Below are 19103 nucleotides of genomic sequence, written 5' to 3' on the forward strand. Positions count from 1 at the left end.
CCCACGGACCCTGGTCTGTGGTGTGTGTCTGCAACCCCAGTGCTGGGAAGGCAGAAAGGGCAGATCCTCAGGGCTTGTAATCCAGCACAGACTATCAGATGTGCTCCAGGTCAACGAGAGATCTTGTTTCAACAAACAAGGCAGACCTAAGGAAGGGCATCTGAGGTCATCCTTTAAGTTCCACATGCACACATGTGTACCATACTCGTGTACACACATGTACATGCATGGACATACATATGCAAAATTTCTTGTGGTTTTTGTTTTGTTTTAAGATAGGGTCTCTCTATGTAGCCTGGCTGTCCTGGAACTCACTGTGGAGACCAGGCTAGCCTCAGACTCATAGGGATCACCTGCTTCTGCCTGCTGAGTGCTGGGACCAAAGACATAGACCACACAACCCAAGTAAATATTTTCTTAAGTATCAAAAGATTTTAAGAATTAAAGAAAAAAATAAAAAAGAAACACTGCATAGTCTAATAAAACCATTCCAGCAATATTATTGTGGAAAAACCACTCTATAGATAGGAGATGTTTTTGTTTTGTGTGCTGCTTAAACACGATCAACTGTTTATACTCATCCCAACACAGACATGCAAATAAGAAATGGGAAAAGACAAAAACTGCAATATGGTGAAGAACCCTACCCTTAACAACACTCTATTCAAAAACAAAGCCTTTAATATCATCACTCCATGCCTAAAGAAACTGAGGCACAGAAACATAAAAAATCGCAGCCTTAAACTAAGGACGGTGGAGTTTTGTGTAAAGTATAGAAAAACAAGGAGGTGACCCAGAATGTGTTGGTCACAGCAGTGTGGCTGGGCCCACGCTAACATACCTATTGTTGTTCCGGCAATTCCGACAATTAATGCATTCCAGTGGGTCAATCTGAGGCACTGCTGTGTACACTCCTCCACCCTGGGCAGGACAACATCCAAGGAAAAAGGAAAGAAGAAGCTGAACAGGCAGAGATCACTTGTTAAATAAACACAAATACACACCACTAACCAATGGAGGTAGTACACTTTCACACACTGCCTGAGCAATGGGATACTTGCTACTCATTCACAAGTGAGCCCTGCGCAATGGTACTGTGCACCCCTAAAGCTGAGCTGCCACATTCTTCCAGGTACTTTTATACTGGATAAAAAGCAAATAAATGGAGGGAGGTTAGTCACTTCCTTTCAGTATTTCAAATTTATGCCTTAAAATATATTATGCATCATAAGCGCCCACTCGTGTTTTCTTTTCTAGCAGTCATGGCAAGAGCTCATGTGACGCCTCTTAGAGACACAGGGTGTAAAGTTTGTTTGAGTGATGTCACAAGATCAGCCCATCTTCATTTTCCCGTAATTATTTCGGTTAGGTCTGTTCACTTGACTGTGCTGTTTTAAAACGTCATATTTTTCCAGATGGAGCAGACTCTCAGCCAGCAATGACTTGGAGGGAATATTAATATTTTGGTGTTGCTTTTGGCGGGAACTGCTCCGCAATTAAGGAAAATGCCCAGATTAACACATACCTCATTGTAAAATGTTCACTTGACATACAGAATGGCAAACAGGAAGTTAAAGATTGACTGGCCTTAGAATCAGAGTTCTGCTTTCTGGAGAAAAACAGCAGGGCTGAACTGGGAAGGGGGAGGGGTTGTCACACAGCACTCAAACCTCAGGCAGGCCTTTGAGGTTAGAGAAGGTTCAGGCAGTTTTTGCTACACTTTCCATGTCCCTTATCTTAACAAGCGCCAAACAAACCAAGACTAGACATTTCTCTCAGTAACCCTAATCCACCTAACAACAGAGGAAGCATATCCCTGGACTACATCGAGTCCATGAGGGCAAACTCCGGAAGTTCAGAAGAATGATGTCGTTTGTGAGAATTGCTGAACTGTTAAAGTCAAATCAGTGATTTTCACGATCCCAGGTAAGGTTGTAATTTCTTTATGTCTTCCCTTTCAGAAGGGTAAGAGGATGAAAAGTTTACAGTCACACTGACAACCTCATTTAAATGGCCAGTCGGTTCTGAAAAGCCAGAGTTCTGAGCTGGTCTTCCACAGGGCTTCTTCTAGAAACAGCCAGTGATGTTCCAAGTGAAATGCTTTCTCCATCAGCTTTCTCTGCTCCTCAGCTGAGGTGAGGAGTGGACTGGGGATGGTGACTTCCTCCACAGAAGAATGAAATTACTACCTTTTGGGGACGGTACACTTTATAGAACGTACAAAAATTCAGTCCCACAAAAGCTATAGGTTTTTAACTTAATGGTACAAATGGACCTTCTAGCTTTTGTGGCAAATCTAATATTTCAGTATCTTTACTAAATTGAAGATGAAAAAAAAAAAACTAACTGTTCCAGATTGTAGCAAAGGTCTTGGTAATCAGAATAAGAGTAAAAATGAAATAAGTGTTTAATTTGATAAACTGAACAATTATCTGATTAAAAGGTAATATGGATGCCCAGGCCAGAAATATAATAAATCAAACTCCCTCATATGAGAACCCGTCAAGCAGTATTACCTAAACTGTGCCGGTCATTCCAGTCCATTTACAAGGGACGAAACTGTCTCAGAAATAAGGAAATTTCAAGGTTTTGCAACTGAACTCCTTGTGGCTAAAAATGCTATTCTAAAATCCAAAAGGGTTATATGCTACAAGGTTTAAAAAAAAAAAATTACTGGGCTAAACGAAGTCCCGATGTGGCAGCCTGTGAGCTCTCTTCACGGTCTTCATAAAGCTAGGGGTGCTGCTCGTCAGGGGAGCACTTGCCTACTAGAGGAGAAGCCCCGGGTTCCAGCTCTAAGGGAAAAGATCTCAGTATTGTCCTAGCATCTACATTTACAAGTGTACTGATCGGTCAAAAGTTAAGCATCACCAGGTCCTGCACTGTGCCCGACAACAGCAGGTACAGACCAGAATTGCTTCTTCAATGAGGAGCGCTGGCCACCACCTCCTTCTACCACAGCACCCCAGTGTGCTGTAGAACGTTCCTCTGTTTGCCAGACTTCACAGCATTGCAGTTCTCAGACTCGGCTCCAAGTAAATGAAATGTGAACCATCTGGCCTGGTCTTTGCTCAGCACTATTTCCATTTCGTCTCAAGAATAACTCCCAATGTGTTCTTTCCTGCATTCCACTTTGTGGTAAATAATTTAAAGCTAGACCAAGCTGACAACTACAGCTATTACTGATGACAGAAAACTGATGAAGATTCCTCTAAATCTGCAGCGACTGGCAACACATGCCACGCCCACATCCACGACTTATGGGGTGCCTACAGTGAAAGAAGTGGAGTGACCACCAGTCCTTGTACCCCACCCACCACACTGAGGCCCCAAGAAGCTATCATTTACAATGAGGTCTCTTACATTCAGTAGATGGTGGGAATGCTCAAACTCGACCCGTGTCCTGGCTAGAGAGTTTGTGTGTGCAGAATCAAGCACTCTGTTGATGCTTCCATTCAGGATCCCATTGACTCCACCGGGACCTTTATGGTGGGGATGAGAACAGCCATTGCTGAGGAAGCCTCCGTGGACACTCCCATTGATCCGGGCTGCTCCTGAGAGCGTGGCGTACTCTACCATCTGCCCGTTAATCTCTGACCCTTGATAGAGGTATCCTGGAGGATCGTATTCTGTTGAAAAGAATAAACAAGCCCAGAAGGAAAAGCAAAGTCAGATACTGAAGGAAAAATCTTCCTGCTAAGAAATGTTATTAATGAAATCACTAAGACGCTACAAACAAGGCTAAAATAAAACATGCTAAACTGTTCCCACAAGGCTCTGGTAGAGTTGCTGCTATTGTTTCTTTAGAGTGAAGAGTAGCTTGGCATGCCGAGTTAACTCAGACTCTGCTAATAGAAGGAAAATTTTATCTGGGAGAATTACTCCCAGGGGAATAATGTGCAAAAGGAAATCATCCAAGCGACGGCAACGCTTAAGTAGAAGTGCTTAGACTCCCACGCACCGCAGAGAGCTGAAAACAACTGTCAGAATACTGAGTCGAGAAGGATTTAAACAGCAGTAAGCAGCACTTTTACGTAAAAAAGGATGATGACATGTGTCCATCTGCTGGCTATTCAATAGCTCCTCCTGTCATTGTGCATGCCAAGGGTGTGAGGTTCCAAAGGCAAAAAGGCGATTTTATTCCTTATATTAAAAACACTTGTGCAAATTCTGATTTCCAGAGGCACATCTGCCAGAAACATTTAGAAAAAGAAAAGCTATTCCTATGAATCCTAGCAATGAAACTCTACAGCCCTGGTGCCAGGCTCTTGCTAGATGCTCTCCAAGTTTCTCCTGGTCCTGCTTTCCCCACAGGTGGCTCCCTCCTGCACTGGTAACCTGTGCTCCTTCAGAGCAGGTCCTGGTTATCTTATCAGTAGATCTCCATTGTTTAGCAAGGTGTCTGAAAGGCAGCAGACAATGAGTTTCTTCTGGTGGCATAAATGGCTGAATAAATACTCATGATAATTTTCCATTTTGTAAAGATATTATGATCACAAAGGAAAATGACTTCTTATCAGATCAGTCTCGCTCAGATAACCAGAACAATGCTTTCCTATTCAACACACACACAATTAGTATAACTTTAGAACCATTTAAAGGCCCAATCAAATGGTCACAAGCTTTGCAGCCTGATGTCATCAATCCAGTCATGCCTCTTTTAGAAGGCACTGTCCAATCAAAATACATAATGTTTTCCCCCAAGAGTGACTAACTTAAAGGGGGAAGAATCTGACAATGGTCCCTGCAAGTACTTATCACTATGGGTTTCCCCTTGCTTTTCTTTTATTTCCTTATTCTTGGACCAAACAGGAAAACCTTCCCCTCACCGATGTCTGATAACCCTGCTTGACTTGGTTTTAGTGTTTCAAGCGGTTGGGGACAGGAGCAATAGTACCATCATCAACTTAAAATCACGCCTCTTACTTGATGTATTTGGGAGGCGGTATGCCACTTCAGAGTTGTGCAGGTATAGCAGTTAGAGTCAGGGCCACGCTATCCCTGCTCATGACACCTACTGATGGTGTCTAACAGGCTTCACTGTGCTCCTTTCTGTCAAGGCATTCCCTGTTGACCATCACATGCACCAGCACGAAGATGTTCCTACAGTGATTCCAGAACCGATGCTTCAAGCACTCATCCTCTTTGGTGGTCCAACAAAGTCAGGCTTTTCCCAGCACCAAGACAGCTATTTACTCAGAAACCTGCTTAGCTTGGGCTTTGGTGTTTATTTCTATTGGGAAATTTAATTTGATGCTCCACTTACTTTGGCTGGCAGCACGAATGGTTCTAAAGTCACCCACCCCCTCTGAGTGGAGAGTCTAACAGCTTTCACTCCAGGGCACAAATACATGAAAGTGTTAGGAATCAATATTTATTCTGACAATATTTTTTCTACCCATCTTTAGAAAAACACAAGGAAATACTTATGACTCACTCTGTATGGCACTCTGCTGGCGACTCTTCCACAAACACAGCGCAATGAAAACCATAAGAATGAGGACCATAACACCAAGCACACAGCCAACGATGAGGTACAACATATCACTGCTCCTGGCAGGGCTGGTCGCAGGCCCCACATGCCCTCCGTTTCCCGAAGAACTGGGAGGGGTGCTCAAGTCTCTCACGGGATACTCTGAAGCTCCAGGAACACGTTTCACTGGATGAAATATTAAAAAAAAAAAAAGAAGTCAGAGTGAATAGAGATCATGAAATGGACTCTCCGAAGGAGGTCTGGCTGGGGAGGCGGCTGCTCTGTTTACACTCCTCACAGAGATGGTGTGACCACCAGTGAGTCACAAGGAGAGATCTAGAATTTGAAATTCTGATCAGCCAGAGTTTTAGTCCTCAAAGTTTTGAGCAACTCTAAGAGCCAAGAAACATACCAGTTGGGTTGACCCAAACAGCTGTATGATGATCTGCTGGGTTGGGCTCACAGAAGACTCCCCAGGTTGAACTAAAATACTTCAACTTATGGACAGAAAACAAAACAAAAACAAAAGAAACACACAAAACAAAACTAAGTCTGTGTGATATCTTTTCCTCTAAATTAGACTTAGTGCTGCATTCTCCTATCATGTAAAAAAGGAACATTAGACAATTAACTTTGACATAAGATAGCAACTGCATATAACCCTAAACACCTTATGTATCCTTTAAGCACCCCCAACAAGGCCACTAGAGTCCATATAAACACAGTCCTCTTTCCTACTTCATGGGTATTCTGGGCAACTGTGATCACAAACTTATTTAACAAATGGGACACAAACTCCATTCTCGCCATCTGCAAGTCACATGTTCTTACGGCTCCAAAGGTCAGAAAAGTCCCACTCCGTCGTAAGCAGAGTATAGTAGCTGACGGCCCAATCTCTGGAACCAGGATCCCCAGGTTAAAACTCAACCCTCCCACTTATATTACATTCACTTCCACGAACCTGTTCTGTGTTCAGAAAAATGGATAAAAAAAGAGCTCCATCTTAAGGCTGTAACAAAAAGTGCTATGGTCTGAATTTAGCTGTCTTTAAACTCATGTAGAAATGTAACACAAGATAACAACATTAAAAAATGTAATTGGTGATTAGGTAGTCAGGACCTTATCTCCACCAATGGATCAACACCATTATTACAGGAGTGGGTTTAAATGTAGACTCTTTTTGTCCGGTCTAATTCACTTGCTCTTCCACTATGCTATGACACAGACTGGAGGCTCTGACAGACTGTCGGCACTATGTCCGACTTCCCAGCCTCCATTCAATAAACTCCCACCGGCTGTAACCTGCAGCTGATAATGAGGGGTGCTATTCTGAACACAGCCACGTGACCAGAGAACACACTATGATACCGTCTCATATGATTCCTTCTTTGCAGGGCTGGGGACAGACATACCACTTTGTACATGCTATGCAGGTGCCTTCTCTCTGACCTATAACCACAGACCAGCATTGTTTCACCTGGTGTCTGCTAAGATTTATATAAATAATTTTGTGTGTATATATGCACATGTGTGTTCTGGCACCCTCAGAAGCCAGAAGAGCATTGGATCCTCTGGAGCTAGAGTTATAGCACGTGTGAACCACCCAGCATAGGTGCTGGGAACCAACTGCTCTGTGCTCTGCAAGAATAGTCAACCTCTCTAGCCCGGTCTGGCAAGACTCTTAATGTTCTGGGTAAAGAGATGACATACTTCATTTGATTATTCTGAATGTCACAGCAGTCTAGAAACAAGCAAGAGCTCCTAAGTGCATCACAATGCTGCCTTCAGAAAGGTACTCAGACAGATAGAATCCAAACGAAATTCAAGATAAGGTCCAGGCGGACAGATGGCTAATGCAGATTTCATAGGAGAGCTTTTCAGCAGAAAGACACATGACTGAGAATTTCTAAGCAGGAACTAAGCCTGGCTTTGCAATTCAATCTTGAGTCTTTGTTTCCTTGTTTTATTCCTTTTCTCATCATCAAATAAGAACAATTGTAGCCGACACTAATGGCTAGTCGGAATATTCAACTTTCTTCTTCCACACCACCCAAACCTTCTTCAAAAGATCCTTCTTAAGGACCGGGGATGTAGCAGAATGCAAAGCCCTGGGTTTGAGCCCAACACCACATAAACTGAGTATGAGGCTGTGTGCCCATAATTTCAGCATTCAGGAAGGGCCGGAGTTCAAGGCTACATAGGAAAACATGAGACACTGTGTAAACTAATGATGATAGTAAACTTAATAATAATTATTATTATCTTCTAAAATAGGCATTACCAGATCTCAGCATGCCTACATGACTAGATGAAAGCCAGATCCCTGGCTGGCTATGAGCAGTGCTGCACTGAGAGCCTCACTGACACCTAGGAGAAAGCAAAGAGGAAGGAGAAGACACAGAACTTCCTAAATTATCTCAAAGGTGGTTCTCTACTTCTCACTAAGCAATGGGACAACGGAGATCCGCAGTGGAGACTTTTGTGTTAAAGACCATTGAGAAGAGTCCGAATGAGGTATAAAGACTTCCAATCTGCTTTATGAACAACCAGATTAACCATTTCTTCTGTCCCCATGAGGTGTTTCCTCCTTTTAAAGATCCCCCTATAGTCATTCTCTGTGTGCAGGCAGAGTTGAGAATGACAATTTAAAATCTGTGACCGCTATCTTAAACTTAACACATTATTAAACATGTAGCTAGTACATGCATCCATCACTCAAGAAACTGCTTTCAGCAGGTTGCCATGGCCTCAGTGTATCCTCCAGTCTTGGTCCCCAGTGTGGCCATGTAAAGAGTTGGGGCCTAGAGGGAACTCCCAGGGTTCCCGACTCAGAAGGAACTGCTTACGTTCTTGTGAGGTCCTAATGGTTCTCATGAGAGAGATGTTATAAAGAGCAGGCCTGCCCCTGTCTGGCCTTCCTGGCTTTCTGTCTTGCCAGATGACCAATTCCTCTCGTGTGCACTCCTATCCCTGTGATGCCGCCTGTCACAGGTCCTCACAGACCTGAAGAGCTAGGAGCTCAACACACCCCCTTTCCTTATGCAGTCCCCAGCCTCAGACACTGCATTATCATAACTGTAACACTAGGGTAGTACTTTTTCTTAATCTTTTATAGTTTTAATTATATTTTAATTTTCATAGAAAGTAGCAAATATTTCTACTCTATGAAGAATAAGAAAAAAGAAGTGATGTATATATGGTCACATGGAAAGTAATGGGCACCATTACATAGACAATATTTTAGATAAGTGTTCTATCCAACACAATGTACTTCTATGGAGGCAGTATAAATGCATGCATCTAGAAAGGCGTCCAAAGCAGAATTTGCACGTAGAAATATCCCCATAGCTCTAAAATGTGATCTAGTGTTTGGGATTCTAACACTGGTCAGGAAGGAACGCAGGCTTCCGCACGTGTCCTACCTTTGGTCTCGCAGATCATCACGTTGCTGAACTCGCTCTCCCCGCCTTCATTAAAGCACTGCATCTTAATGTCATAGGAGGTTTCTGGCTGCAGGTGACCAATCGTGTGCCACTGCTTTGAACCTAGAAAAGAGATGCGAGAGACAAGCTGTGGACACCACACAGGATTGTGACACAAATGTGCGCATTCCGTGCTTTCAGAATGAGATTTATCAGCAGCGCTCAGCATTTCACACAGCCTGTGAGATCAAAGCATCCGCCACGTGTGAGAGATGGATGAACAGCATCTCTACTAAGTGGCACGTGAAACAGGTGAAGAGATGAACTCAAAGGGCATCTGGGGTGTTGGCAGCAATACTGGTTGTTATTAAAAATTAGTGGTGAGCCTTTAATAAAAATACATGGATAGGGGAAAAGTATCTCAAATCCTCATTTTAGTCCCGCAAGTCTGGCCACTATGCCCGCCCACTAAAACTTCAGCAAACAGTGCATGCCCGACCCTGCGGTTGCAGGGAAGCCTTTCACAGAACCCTCGTCCACTGCCATGGACACATCACCGGCTGCCACGGAGCCACAAAAGGCAAACAGCCGCGGTGCCCAAGACCGCTGTCCTTTTGAGTCAGAGTCCCAGAACTGCACAAGTGTCTCCACTATTAGGGCTTGTTATCTGTGGCATGTGGCCAACATTTCATCTAGAAATACTCCCAAACTGAGCACGCCAGTGTAAATCAGCCCCGTTCTCACTTTCATGGATCTGTGACAAACTTTCATAAACAGGGACACTTTTGCCAGCTCTAATTAACTCTTCAAGTACTCTTAATCCCATTTAGAAATTGACTCTGCAAACTGTTTCCAGTGTTTCCTAGAAATCCAAGCATACCACCGACCGATTTAAGAATTAATTAAAGGGATAGAAAGAAACAAAAAAACCGCACCACACGCATAAGTCAAATGTGCTTGGCTGACAGGACCAGGATCACAGGCTCCTTTCTAATTCAACACAGACAAAAACACTTCAGCCCCTTTCCAAGTCACCATACAAAAACCCCTCATTCACACAGACTCGCATTTTATAGGGGAGAAAATCTGCTTGTCTGAGATCAAGTGTCTCTGAGAGTTGTTAGGAGTGGGTTCTAGACTTGTAAAGAGATAACTCTCCTCACACCCCAATTTTTTTTTTTAAACGACGAACTGGTTAAAGCTGGAATGGGACAATTTCTAAAATGCAAAAATTCCCCGTTAAGACTATGCTCACTCTAGCCCTTTGACTTTTCTGATTCTACACCCAACTATAAACGTCTCTGCTAGACCCAGGGCACTCCCTTCAGAGAACCAGTAATGGTATTCAGCTTCTAGCAATGCTTCCAGTAATGGGTTCTGGTTTTTAGGAGAAAACAGTTACAATAGACACCTTCTTGGATTTGTATTTCAGCGTTATAGCCAATCTTTCCAATAGCAAAAACTATAGGTTGGCAAACAGAAGTCATTTTTATCCTTGACAAGTAAGATAGCATGTGCACTGTTGTGTCTAAACCCAACCAATGAGTGTACACCCTGCGCTCAGCCTCAGGCTTAGCACTGCAGTGCACAATGAGTTTTATACATGGGGATCTGGAACTCCTCTCAACAAGACAAAAGTACTCCACACAAAAACACTGGCAGGCTGACAACATTTGTAGTTTACCCAAATGTGGCAAAGAATTTAGAAGATCTGATAATGTAAGAAATGCAAGTGTTCTTATTGTAGTCTGGTCACTAAAGAGAGAATGAGGGGAAGGGGTGAGACCTAAATTTTGGATCAATACACACATGAGTAGCCAAAATCTTTAGAGAAAAGTGTAAGTACATTCTGCAAATGAACATTTTGTTCCTGGATTTCAGAGAATAGACCAATAGCTCCAGTTGCCACAGGAAGAATTTCAAATGAATAAACTTGAAAATAAGGAATAAGCAAATTACACAGCACACTGGATCCCACTTAAACATCCAAGTGCTCAGTGTGCTACGTTTATAAACAAGCAGGCCAAGAACCGGGGAACTCCATCTGCGAGCGCTGCGAGACCTGGAGTGCCGGTAAACGCTCTTCGAGTCCCAGGCTCACATCAGGTCAAAGATTCCTCTGAAGAGCACAGTTAAAACCTGTTAACCCACCGGGATTCCTAGAAAGTACAAGGAGGAAGGTGAGGAAGAGGGAGAGGGACCCAGAGAGCTATTCATGCCACTTAACGTCGGCTTTGTTTAGAGCCATCTTATGCCAAATGTTTAACCAATGTCAAAAGTTTTCAAAATAAAAATCTGATATCCCCATTCTTCTAAATCATCTAAACTAAAACAAAGACTTGGACAGAGCAAAATGCAGAAGTCATAATTATCTTTCTGTTTTTTCTAACAGCCTTTTGATTGACGGAAAGTATGCAAACTGAAGAGCCACACACTATGTATAGCACACTGAATGTTCACAAACCAAACACACCCAAGGCACGGACGTCTAGACCACCAAAGAATGCCGCTGGCTTCCCACTGTCTCCTAATGTTCCTTAGGTTCACTTCTCTCCCTCAAGATGGCTACTGATGGCTTCTGAGAGCAGAGAATAAGAGTGCCACTGACCTTACAGCAGAAAAGAAAGAACTGTTCCTCCATTCAAAATATAGTCATGTGCAGTTACCCTGCTAAGCATAAAAACCCAGACTGCAAAGATTTTTACTAAGTTACAAAAATAATTCCACTGAATAAGTACTAAAAGAAATCCTACAGGAGCTGGAAAGAGTGAGGAGCACTTGGCCATTTTGTAGAGGACATGGTTTGGTTCCAGCACCTACATGGCAGCTTACAATTGATCCACAACTTCAGCTCCAGGGGATCTGACTCCCTCTTCTGACCTCCGAAGGCACCAAGCACACACCTGGTACACATACATACATGTGGGGAAATATTCATCCATGTAAGATAAAAAAACATATAAAATCTCAAAAAATCTGTAATATTTTATATTATATAGCATATTTAAACTAATTTTTAAAAAACCTATGATTTTATGGCAGGAAGTAATATGGTAAATCCTAGGCCTAGGACAATTTTCTGACAAGATTTGCTACATGTATATATATTTATGTATACTGGGGTATATGTATGTGTGCAGGAACATGTGCTATGTCTGAATTACTATACATCCAATCAAGACATTCACTATTTCAAAAGGTCAGAATTTACACTGAAGACAGAGCTTGGAAGAAGTTTCCCTCCCAAATCAAGAAACCCATCTATAATACTACCAAGAATCGAGCATCTGGTTTGTACCTGATGCTTCCAGACTCCAGGAACCTGCGAGGGAACCTAGACAGTTATGTCAGAAAGCTCTTCCCTATTTCATTCCTTAGAACCACCCATCTCGACTGAAGCAGCTCCCACCCCACAGGAAGGTCTGCTGGTTCGCCAGCTCTCATGCTGGTCCCTGCCCCAGCCTGCTTGTCACCAGACACTCCACTGCTCTTCCTCTGAATAAGTCCATCAACACCAAACGCATCACCACAGAAGGTGCAGGGAACACAGCAGAGGGAACAGAGATCCCATGTCCAAAGGAAGTTACTATTTGTAAGAGAAACATATAATTCCAAACACTGGTGCTCACATATGTACACTTAGATAAAATGTTACGAAATAAACACAAAGGGCTTATTTTGGTTAGAACTCCAGGGAGGACCTGGTCTGAGGAAGAGGCATGTAAAGTCCCAGCAGAGAAGAGTGAGAATACCCATGCAGAGGGTTAGAAAAAGGGGACGGTGGGTGCAGAATGGTTCCTGCCACCAAAGGTTTGCATCACACTTAAGATGCGATCATCCTAGTACAGAGACACTGAGGAGACTTTGCTTTATAATGTAGTAACAAGTTGCAGCTGATTTATGCGTTCAGGTCACTGGTAACTAAAAAAAAAAGTCAAATTTTTTTTCAGATGAAATACTGACCAGTCATCTTCTCCCATACTTTTATACCTGTCTGTAAAACAAAATCAGGTCGCTATAATATATATTACATATAGGTGTGCATATGTGTGTAACATACACACATATGTGTAAATGTGTAAATATATGCATATATACCAACACACATATGTATGTACTGTATATATACACATATATATATGTGTGTGTATGTATATATATGTGTGTGTGTGTGTGTTGTGTGTGTATATATTGAGAAACTGGGTTTCATTGGAACAAACTTAATAGCATAAACCAGATCATTTCTAACTCGGTCTCAGCCTGTGATGATGGGTCATGATGTTTAGCCCCTCCCCACAAAATCACTTATTCAGGGGCTCCGGCTTACCAAGGGACTCACCTTCAACAACATCCCTCTTGTAATCGCTGTCATTGTCACTGTCTGTCGGCCGATAATAGATATAAAATCCTTGAATGGGAGTGTTATTATTACTTGATGGAATATACTAGAAAACAGAAGCAAAGACTTGTCATCAAAGGCAAAAATAAAAGTAACAACCACATTTCCTTATGTGTATGGTAATGTTTCTCTAGCTTTGTTTTGCAATAAGTGGCCATTTTTTTAATCTGATGCAGAGATATTTAAAGGTATATGAGCATTTAGCTTACTGCAGAACTAAACAAAACTAAAACAGTATACACTTCACTAGAAAATAGCACATACTTCACTAGCTTTCAAAATAAATGTACACTTGATTCAAAAAAGAATAAATAATAAAGTATCAATTAGGTTAATATCTGGATGAGGGCAGAAGAAACAATAATTTCACTTTAACCCTGTCTCTTAGAATATGTGCTTTAGGCAAACATGAGTGCCCTTCCATTTCCCCACAGTTAGGAGTCCAACAACTGGTGGCTCATAACATCACGTCACAAGGGCATTACAATGACAGGAACTCTCACTAACAAGATACCCATTCACCTACCGTCCACTTGAGCACAATCTGAGTATCGCTGACAGCCTCTGTGTATGCAATGTGAGGTCCGGTTATTGGGCGGTTGGAAAAGCGATTTGGGAAGCCAGCCACCTGGTAAGGACGGGATGCTGAGCTCCGGAAACTCTCACCATAATGGTTGATAGCAATGACTCGAAATTTGTACGTTGAACCTTGAGAAAACGGGCAAACACAAAACATTTTTCATAAAAACCTATGATGATGTTATGCTGCATCTAAAGAATAAAGTAAAATCTTAAAGCGAGTGTCCTCATCACTCAAATACAATCACTGAAGATTTTCAGTCTGGAATGTGTCACTTGGATTCACCCATATCTAAAGCTGCTGTCATTTCCCAACTAACTACATCTGTTCCTCACGGCAGAGAGTTAGACACTGACACCTGCTACGTCTGTGTATTTAAAATTCCAGGAGCAGAAGTGGTCATAAACCCAAACAGAAGTATAAGTTTATTCTCACTTTTTCACAAGTCTCAAGGTTTGGGGGTAAATGGGATTAGAGTAACAACTAAAAATCCAGAAATGAAATGGTTAAGGGGCGGGGGATGTAGCTCAGTGGTAGAGCGCTTGCTTAGCATGGGCAAGGCATTGACTTCTATTTCCACCACTGAAACAACAGCAACAGCAACAAAAGTATGACACACTTAAAAAGTTAAATATAAAAGGAGGGATGCAGCGCTGTACTTATGGCAAGATTCCAGGGCATATAAAGACACAGAGAAGAAATACGCCGAAACATAAATAGTCTATGGATGGGTATAGTTCAGACAACTTATTCTCATATTTTCCTTTTCAAATTTTTCCACAGTAAGCATTTGTTACCTCAAATAACAGCCAAAAAAAAAAAAATTACCTGGTTCTAAACTACGAACTTCGACAGAAAGTTTGGAAGGAGGGATATCTTCGGCGGCCACCAGCCAATCACTAGTCCTCATTCGTTTATACTCCACCTTGAAGGCCGTGATGGGTGAGCCACCATTTGCCCGGGGAATCCAAGTGACATAGACGGAGGTCTCTGACGCTGTAGAGATAGTAGGCCGATCCGGCGCCTCTGGGACTGAAAATTGAACATTCATTTCACCATCACCATGGTGTCAGAGACAGGAATAACCTACAAATACTATGAGGGATAAAGCCCAAGCCCTGTGTTAAAGGTCCCTCACGAACTTTTTGTCATAGCTAATAATTTACAGCCTGTTTCCTTGTCCTGTTTAAAAGCTAATAAAAATGTACAGGAAACTGGAAGGAAGGAAAGTCGAATGATTACAGATATGATAAATAACTCACAAAGAAAGAGCTAATGAACATGATAGGTTCTGCCATTCTATTTTAGAATGATGACTAAAGCCAGGTGCAAGCAATCATTTAATTTTGGTATATGAACAATTCTCATAAATGTTTTCTTATTTGAAACGTTTTCAGAATTCCGTAAAAGAGACCCCAGAACCTATTGATGGTTACAGTAACTGTGACTCTTACCCTCCCTGAATACACCTCAAGACTTCAGGAATTGCTGCTCTGAAACAGTCTGTCAGCACATGCACAGCTAGACCAGGACAAAACCCACACTGGCATGGTAACGAGGGAAGGAGAGGATGTGAGGGAGACAGAAGCAGTGCACAAAGAGACGATGGCACTGACAGAGAAAAGTGGACCAGAGAGCTCATGCACAACGGCTTGCTGTGGGCACGACCACAAGACACAAGTTAGGACTAGACCTTGTGGCAGATGGAAACATCGGGAGTGAGGTACCCAGCATTTAAACCAAGGGCCTAACTTCCCTTGCTGAACAAGCAAGCCGGTGGTTGTAACTGGCTTCCTTCGTGACTCCTACAAGAATGGCCCACAAAACAGTTACACCGAACAATTACACTGCCATTCTGCTTTACATCAGCCGCCTGTGAATCCTGTGGACATCTGGCTTTCAAGGCCAGTGGGGCCTCTGGAGTGCTGGTAGTAAGTTGCTAAAGCTGGACACGGAAGGCTGCCCTGGGCCACGGTATTGGGGCAGCCACTAAAGAAGCCTTATCTTTCTGAGTCCGTGCTTCTCAAGCAACCTGTTACAACTCAGCATGGACTCAACCCTCATGTCTCAGGCATACGAAGGAAGCCACACTGAACATGGCACGTGTACACAACGGATGGCTTGCGGGGTAAACAGACGGGGGCATTGGCAGGCAACTGCAGGCGGTACTTACGGTATTCCTTTCCAGTAGAAAGCAATGGAAAGAAACGGGAGGAGCAGAAGTGTTAATGCAGCTCTTTACCGAAAACCAAGCGACTTTCTCAGGGTGACTGTGCAAGGTTCAAACTCACCAAGTGCCACAGGTCAGACAGGAAGGAGAGCCACTGGGGAGAGCATGTCTACAGGGAAGAGCACACTGTCCCTTTCACACAGCAGCTCCACTGGCTAGCACACAGAAACCTCAGAGCCTGTTACCTCGTCTGAAGAGCACACAAGCTGTCCTCCTCAAGAAGCAGTTATACACAACAAACGAATCATTTCACGTGTGTATTTCAGTTTGGTGGACTCCAAATTCAGAAGCTTCACCTACAATCCTTTGAAATGGTTCCTTGCGTCCATTCCCACACTTCCTCCTCTCATTCAGCACAGATTCCATTACTCTGACCTCGGCTCTACCCTTCCTCCCTCTTCTTCACCCAGTGGTGTCATCTTCCTACTTCTCTAGGTATGTCTTTGCATTTCTCCCTCTTTAAAATCCTTTAGGGCTTTTTTTTGAGGGGGTAGCATGAATGTAGTCCCCCTACTACCACAAATTATAAAGTTTCTAGGATTTGGGGGACTCATAGGGGTCAACACACCCCAAGAATAGTAAAAGAACCTTGCCCTGAGGAAACCACTTCATGATTCTGGAATCTCCCTTGTCAGGCTAAGTACGAGGACTCCTCATAGCTCCCAAGAAAAGATTACATTTTTAAATAATTCTTACTACAGTTTACTTATATATTTATTCATTTGCGTGTGTGTGTATGTATTGTGGGTAGAGATTCATTTGTGTGTGTGTGTATGTATGTATGTATGTATTGTGGGTAGAGAGGCATATGATATAGCACATGTGTGGAGGACAGAGGACAATTTGCACAATCCATTTCTCGTCTTCTTTCACTGTGTGTGTCCCAGGGGTCAAACTTGGGCTGTCAGGCAATAAGTGTCCTTACCCACAGGTATCCTAAAACACCTACCTGCTTCCTTACACTACTATCATCCCTGACAGAAATAAGCCACACTAACTGAACACAACATGTCATCTGCCCATCTGCATAAGCTATCTTGGCCTGTCCTTCTTCTTCATCTGAGCATCATTCTTGTCTCCTGAGGCTCAGCTCAAGTTGCCAAGCAGCCGTGTGAACCACCATGTGCCCTCCTTTGTATCGAGGCGAGTTGCGTACTCTCCTGAGGTTCCAAATCACCAGGAGTATAAGCACGGGCGGAATGGACAAACTGGCTGTGACTGGTGTGCCTGTGTATATCCATTCTACTCCTATAAGCTGAGCTGTCTCTTCATTTTCTAGCAGTCAGTTTACTGGTGTGTGTGCTCTGATGTCTGTATCACCCACTAGGCTTTAAATCCTTGAAAGCAAGGATTATTTTATCTCTGCTGTACTGGCAGTCAGTAACGTCTACATGTTGGGTTAAGTAAACAGTAAAATATTCACCTATAAGGTGCAGTCTTAACACTTATAAAGTTGATATTCACATAAGTAGTATGCTTAACGTAACTGAAAAGTAGCTCTGAAGTGAAAGTCCTTGGATAAGTAAGGTTTGACTTCAGGCCTAAACAAGCACACACACACACACACACACACACACATGCCCAAATACAAACACACATGTACATATACACACACACACATACATACACACACACAAAGTAGCTATGCAGGGTAGAACATAACCTAAATAACAAATGTCCCATTCTATCCTATCTCCCCAAGTGAAAAAGAACACTGACATTATAAACAAACAAGATGAAGATTCTTTACCTCCGCTATGCCTAGAGGAATCCGTAAGCACAACTCCGAAATTGCTGTTGGAAGCCTCTGAAATAACAGGACGCTTAGGGATGCCCACAGGTAGAAAGGATGCCTGGGTGTTTTTTGACGATGTCATTTTTTCTGTAAAGTATTTTTTAAAGAAACAATAAGCCAATAAGAATACATACATATATATATATATATATATATAACCAAAACAAAAATTATTATGAAACATAACCAGCTATAAAGATATCTGTGTCTCTGTCTAAACATAATACCTCCCTTTTACTTAGCTCATGTCAACAACTGGGGCAAAATTATTTTGTCTTTCTCTAGTATCATTAAAAGAAAGCTAAATGTCTTTCTTCATGGTACTACTTGAATTGACACGTGGAAGAAACAACTGTGATGTTCGGCTTTGAGGTAAGCTTGCCACAAGTTAGAGTCATCTGAGAAGGGAGCCTTGAGTGAAGAACTGCCCTGCTGTCCTCACCGGTGTGGAAGACCCACCCCCAGGCCTTCCGGTAGCAGCTGAGTAGACTCAACCAGCTGCTGCTACTGCTTATTCCAGTGTTTCCAGTCTCATTGCTGACTGAGGACAAACGCTTTCCAGGAACCTTTCAGGTTTTTAGCACCAGACTGGGATTGCTGAGGCCGCAATCCTCCTGGCTGAGAAAGTACCAGGTTGTTAGCTCTCCAGTGAGAGTCAGCACTGTGAGGCTGCTCCAACTGCTGAGCCACTGGGCCTCCAGGACCAAGAACCACCTGAGATTCTCAGCCCGAGAGACACTGGTGTTACCACTTAATGTGTGCTAGTTTTAAAAAGTCTATGTCATGTCTATGTCCTTCTTTGTCTATGTATGTCTCTGCCTATGTCTATGTGATTGTGTATATGTCCATGTCTGTCTGTCTGTCTGTGTGTATATGTATATGTATGTCTGTTTATCTAAGCATGTCTACGTCCATCTTTACCTATGTTTGTCTAGTGTATGTATATATCTATGTCTATGAACTTGTACTGGTTCTGTTCTAGAGAACCTTGACTAATACAACAACATGAGAAAGAAGCCATATAGGGACTTGAACCAAGGTTCTGATTCGACCATTTTCCTTTTTGTTGCATGTATTCATTCCAAAATAATATTTATAATTAAGGAGTTCTGTTGTTTTTCTACAGGAAAATGCCACACTGACTTTTAATGTTTCAACAAGTAAAAGTGAAATTGGGTTTTTTATTTTTTTAGTTTTTTAGTTT

General features: G+C 42.6%; 1 protein-coding gene across 2 annotated transcripts in view; it reads right to left on the minus strand.

Moving 5' to 3' along the window:
- The window catches only part of Cdon (cell adhesion associated, oncogene regulated), an 87587-nt gene that overhangs the window by 17333 nt on the left and 51151 nt on the right, over positions 1–19103 (minus strand). For both annotated transcript variants that reach the window (XM_075966391.1, XM_075966390.1), the window contains exons 11-18: positions 17855–17986; positions 14703–14906; positions 13821–14002; positions 13235–13340; positions 8896–9018; positions 5438–5659; positions 3364–3629; positions 842–921 (exon numbers count right to left, since the gene is read on the minus strand). In XM_075966391.1, coding sequence (XP_075822506.1) covers positions 842–921; positions 3364–3629; positions 5438–5659; positions 8896–9018; positions 13235–13340; positions 13821–14002; positions 14703–14906; positions 17855–17986 — 1315 coding nt within the window. The remainder of the gene's footprint in view (positions 1–841; positions 922–3363; positions 3630–5437; positions 5660–8895; positions 9019–13234; positions 13341–13820; positions 14003–14702; positions 14907–17854; positions 17987–19103) is intronic.

Source organism: Microtus pennsylvanicus, chromosome 3 (assembly GCF_037038515.1).
Source record: "Microtus pennsylvanicus isolate mMicPen1 chromosome 3, mMicPen1.hap1, whole genome shotgun sequence".
NCBI lineage: Eukaryota > Metazoa > Chordata > Mammalia > Rodentia > Cricetidae > Microtus > Microtus pennsylvanicus.